Source organism: Triticum aestivum, chromosome 6D (assembly GCF_018294505.1).
Source record: "Triticum aestivum cultivar Chinese Spring chromosome 6D, IWGSC CS RefSeq v2.1, whole genome shotgun sequence".
Lineage (NCBI taxonomy): Eukaryota > Viridiplantae > Streptophyta > Magnoliopsida > Poales > Poaceae > Triticum > Triticum aestivum.
Window position 1 is genome coordinate 277,800,789 of NC_057811.1, and position 5,015 is coordinate 277,805,803.

At 45.2% G+C, this 5,015-nt stretch overlaps 1 protein-coding gene across 1 annotated transcript; it reads left to right on the forward strand.

Annotated features, from left to right (window-relative positions):
• The first annotated feature begins 241 nt into the window (after window positions 1-241).
• On the forward strand, window positions 242-4,091 carry LOC123144639 (probable protein phosphatase 2C member 13, mitochondrial). Its single transcript, XM_044563840.1, has 8 exons — window positions 242-700; window positions 1,648-1,775; window positions 1,849-1,947; window positions 2,055-2,213; window positions 2,648-2,734; window positions 3,031-3,122; window positions 3,328-3,402; window positions 3,675-4,091. The coding sequence occupies exons 1-8, from the start codon at window positions 399-401 to the stop codon at window positions 3,813-3,815; spliced, it is 1,083 nt and encodes a 360-aa protein (XP_044419775.1). The 5' UTR covers window positions 242-398; the 3' UTR covers window positions 3,816-4,091.
• Window positions 4,092-5,015: the final 924 nt, after the last annotated feature.

Genomic DNA, 5,015 nt, shown 5'->3' on the forward strand with positions numbered 1-5,015 from the left:
GCACAATGAAAACGGACTAAAACAACAACGATGATGTCGGCTGATGTCAGATGAATGAGACCAAATTATATCTCATGTGCACTCCCTATGAATAAAATACTTGTCGCCGAGAAAATCCTTGTATATGTCTTACTAATAAATGAGTTAAATCCTCTCATAAATACGGACGGGCGCGGTGGTCCCATTTTATTATATGATCAAAATAGCCTTTAGTCTATATTATTATACTGCAGGGAATCTCCCACCGTCCACCCCCTGTCCCCGCCCCCGCCGCTTGCTCCTCCCCTTCCGCGCCCTCGCCCCGGATCCGAAGCCATTAAACCGAGCGCCAGTGGATCTCTCCTCGGGCATCGGCATCGGAGCGGAGAGAGAGAGAGAGAGAGCCACCCAGCCATGAGATGGTATGCATCGGTAGGCTGAGGGCGCTGGTGCTTCGTGCGGCGGCGGGCGCGGGCGCGGGCAGGCGCCGGTGGGCCAGGGTCCTGTGCGGTCGGGCGGTCGATGTGTGCGTGACACCCCGTCCGCGCGGGCACGGTTGGCGTGGATTCCGGGCGGTGGCTGGCGCCAGGACGAAGATGATGCTCGATTCCTCCGACTCTGACTCCGGCGCTCCGGCGGGGCAGCTGCAGCTGCAGCGCCGCGCGGTTGCTGCTGGGACCCAGCCGCAGGATGGAGGGTACGCCAGTGCGGGGTGGCAGAGGTAATGCATGTCCCCTGCTCATCTTTTGGTTATAGACGTTTCCTGTGTTTGCATCAGCTTGAAATATCGTTGGTTGAATTTGCATTTAGGCGGGCCTCACGTTGTACATTTGCTTGCCTTGCCTTGAAATATCAGAAGTGCAGTAGAGATGCTCCAGAATTTGCAATCGGACCATGTGCTTTGATTGACATGAGTGCACTATATAGCTGTTTTGCCCCGTGGTTTATCATTTCTTAGGACGGTTTGGTATACATGAGACTAGTTGACATACTTAACACGATTCTTTATCCAAAAAGAACGAGGTTCTATCTGATCATAAGTAATCTTTGTCACCAACTCACCATGGTATGCATGCAGCCATTAGTATACTCCAAATGGAGCTGCAATGTGTACTGACATATTGGGCCCGATTTAGATATGACATTTTATGACAACCATTGATTATTTGCCTGGTGCTGGCCCAACGAACATCAGATTGCAGCATCAAACCATTGTACCAGGATTGGACTAAAAATGTCGTACACGAGGCAATTCCATGTCCTGCAGTGCTACTAGTGTCATGCTCCTAATGCTTCATTGCATTCTTACAGGAATACCAGCGATGCTTAGCTGTGAGGCTGTTACTAGTAGGACTTTATGGTCATCTAGACTAGTTACAAAGCAGTACAACTGCAACACTAATGTATTTTGATGTGAACCACCAGCAGTTGGCAGATGCAGTCATGGAAATGTATGCCTCTCGATCTGAAATTTATCATGTGCTTGTTTATTTTGTGATTGTTGTAATGTATAAGATAGATTATCTACACTTCTGATATTTCAGGTCTATATCTTCGTACAATAACCATTTCTTATCTTCTAACATCTGTTATTAAAATGCCCTCTCTGGGACTCTTTAGAATATGTAATGCTGCCTGGGTTGACATTGTGTCCAAATATCATGACAGGGAAGATGGTAAACTGAAATGTGGGTATTCAAGTTTTAGAGGGAAAAGGGCTACAATGGAGGATTTCTATGATGTAAAACTAACTGAAATTGATGGACACGCTGTTAGCCTATTTGGTGTATTCGATGGTATGGTTTCCAATCTTGCCTTCTTACTTCCGCAATTACATGCCTATCGTGTTCTTACTTTGCAAAGCTTTAGGTCATGGGGGGTCACGTGCTGCTGAGTATTTGAAGGAGCATTTGTTCGAGAACCTTATGAAACACCCCAAGTTCTTGACTGATACAAAGCTTGCTATAAGTAATGTTTCTCTTGGCATTTACCTGTATGTTTATCTGTTCACATTCTTCCCAATGCTTCCAATCATTGTTTTCTGAGCTTTTAATTTTTTTTTGATAAAAAAACAGGTGAAACATATCAGAAGACAGATGCAGATTTCTTAGAATCAGAATCAAGTGCTTTCAGGGATGATGGTTCCACAGCTTCGACTGCGGTTTTAGTGGGTGGCCATCTATATGTAGCAAATGTTGGTGACTCCCGTGCTGTTATTTCAAAAGCCGGGAAAGGTATATTCTGTTAGAACCCTATTGTAGTCACTATATGATTGAATCACCCAAACATGTTCTGGTCCTTGTAAATACTTATTGTATGTATCTGCAGAGTGTTTCTAAATTTGCCCTCCAGCGATGATATATTTGGCAAAGAACCATGGTACATTGTGTTTCTTTTAATGCACTTCTTTACAAAATATTTTCCCACCAACACATTGCAGTTATACGGTTATACCATAGCTATCTGCTCATTTCCTTCATGTGATGATTATTGTTCTACCTTTATTTAAGGAAAATGGCAAGGCTTGCTTATTTCTTACCACCATCATGATGGAATCTATATAATGACATCATATCCACTTCAGTTTACCGGCGTGGTTCGCTTACTAGCTTAGGAGCTTCGTTTACTCCATTGTAACTCTACTGACCTCATATGTTTGTTTTTGTAGCTAGGGCACTCTCAGTAGATCACAAACCTAACAGGTCTGATGAACGCAAGAGAATTGAAAATGCTGGAGGTGTTGTCATCTGGGCTGGTAAGTCTTATTTTATTTCACTCATGCATTTGGCATTGTCAGTCAGCACAATTGTAAGTGGACAAGGACGGTAGCAAAAGACTTGCTTATTCATTTTGAGCCTTCTGATATCTCCTGTATGTTTGGACATGTTGGCTTATCATGCTTGGGTTGTTTGTTTCGTGATCTTGCGTGCAGCCTAAGTGCTTCTAGGCGCGCCATGTTTCTATACAAGATATTTTGTTTTTTGATTGATCTAGGCTTTACAATTTGACTATCGGAAACTGTTCCATCTTCTTGATGTGGTATTTGCCCAGGTACTTGGAGGGTAGGTGGCGTACTGGCAATGTCCCGTGCGTTTGGTAATCGTCTACTGAAGCCATTTGTGGTGGCAGAACCTGAAATTCAGGTAGCTTATTGTAGTTGAGTTATGCCAAGATTTCGTTACCTTTTTTTTATATAGTTGGAAATCAGTGCTTTTTACTTGTTTCAACCTAGTGCAGCAGCAAGTGGTCATTAGCAACTCCAGTTCAATACCTTTCTTTAGATTAGTCATTAGTTGCCTGTTTCTAATTTTGATTACTTGTGATCAAATCTTATCTAACAAATCGTAGGAAGAATTGATTAATGGAGAATTGGAGAGCCTGGTTCTTGCCAGTGATGGGCTTTGGGATGCCGTAGAAAATGAGGTAAACTCTATTGCCAACTGTCATAATTCTCACCCTGAATGCTCCCAGAATTTCTGAAGCAAAACACTGTTGCTTATGAGGCTGTAGAAAGCATTTTCTACATCTGATCCGTGCTTACATTCTAAGTGCAACAACGCGTAACTTTATATACTACCTCTGTAACTTAATATAAGACGTTTTAGACACTGTCATAGTGTCTAAAAACGTCTTATGTTAAGTTACTGAGGGAGTAGCTCTTTAACTGATATTCTGGCAATGATTTTCTCAAACAGGAAGCTGTGTCCCTTGCAAAAACAGAAGATGTGCCAGAGTCTGCGGCCAGGAAACTGACGGAGATTGCCTACTCTCGTGGCAGCGCTGACAATATTACATGCATCGTGGTGCAATTCCACCATGATAAAATTACAGGATGAGATGGACTACAGCTGATTTAAGGTTTCTCTGCTTCAGGCCTCTTTTTATCCTGCAAGCGGAGTGGGGTTTCTCCCACATCTATTTTTGCCTCTGTGGCAACTGCTCAGGACTTCCTCTATTGATTCTTTCCTTTGTGTGGCAGACCTTTTCTCTTTTGAGAATTGTAATGGGAATTTTTGAGTTTGATGTATCCATGTCTATGTCTGTACTAATACTTGTTATATTTAATATAAAAAGAGTGAGTTACGGAGATCCAACAAATCTCACATTTTCAACTGCATCTATCCAACGGTTTATGTCGCTTTCATATTTAGCGGTTAATATCATACCTAATTTATTTTTTTGGAAGATCCAGCATCAACGTAAAACAACAAGGTGGTGAAGGTCCTAGAACCAAATGACCCGAAGATCAAAGAAGGTCCTAGGACCAAATGACCCGAAGATCAAAGAAAAAGAAAGAAAAACAGCCCTAATAGTTGCAGCACAACACTCCATACAAACCACACTAATAATGCAGCTCCGGCTTCGGCGGTGAACTATGAAGAAACTAGGCAAGGTTGGCGTCACGAAGGACCATCGAACGAACCACCGGTCGCGTGTCATCGTATACCACCAGGCCCTGCCATCGCAGCTTCGACTTCACAGCAACAGACAGTCGAGGCAATCCCACGAACATGCCGGAGAAGAAGTGCCGACTACCATGACCAAAACCACGCCTCCGATATTGCTCACTGCCGTCATCGTTGCCACAGAAGCCACCGTGCACGTCCAGTCGTAGGAAGCACCAAAGGAATCAAAGTCTTCAAGACGACTCCCTAAAGAGGGGAAACGATGTTGAAGACGACGCCACCGCCCGACCCTGCAGCAGGATCTGGGCTTTCACCCGAAAGACTTGATCTGGGAGTAGAGGCTGTGAAGATTCTCGACGACGCCTCCAAGGAGGATAGCGACGCCCACGGGCGCCGTCGCCGCCGGCCGGCCATCACCGGCCAGGATTTCGCCCAGTGCAGCCACTCCCACGCAGCAGGCCGAGATCGGCCCGTACCTCCATTGGACCGTGCACTCCCCACACAGCGAGTACGCCATCGCTGTGTAGGGCCACTAGCTAGCCTCCCCACGACGGGCCTGCAGAGACCAGATCAGGTCCTGCACCCCACATCCAACCGCGGTCGGAGCCTCCCTGCCCGTCCGCAACCTCG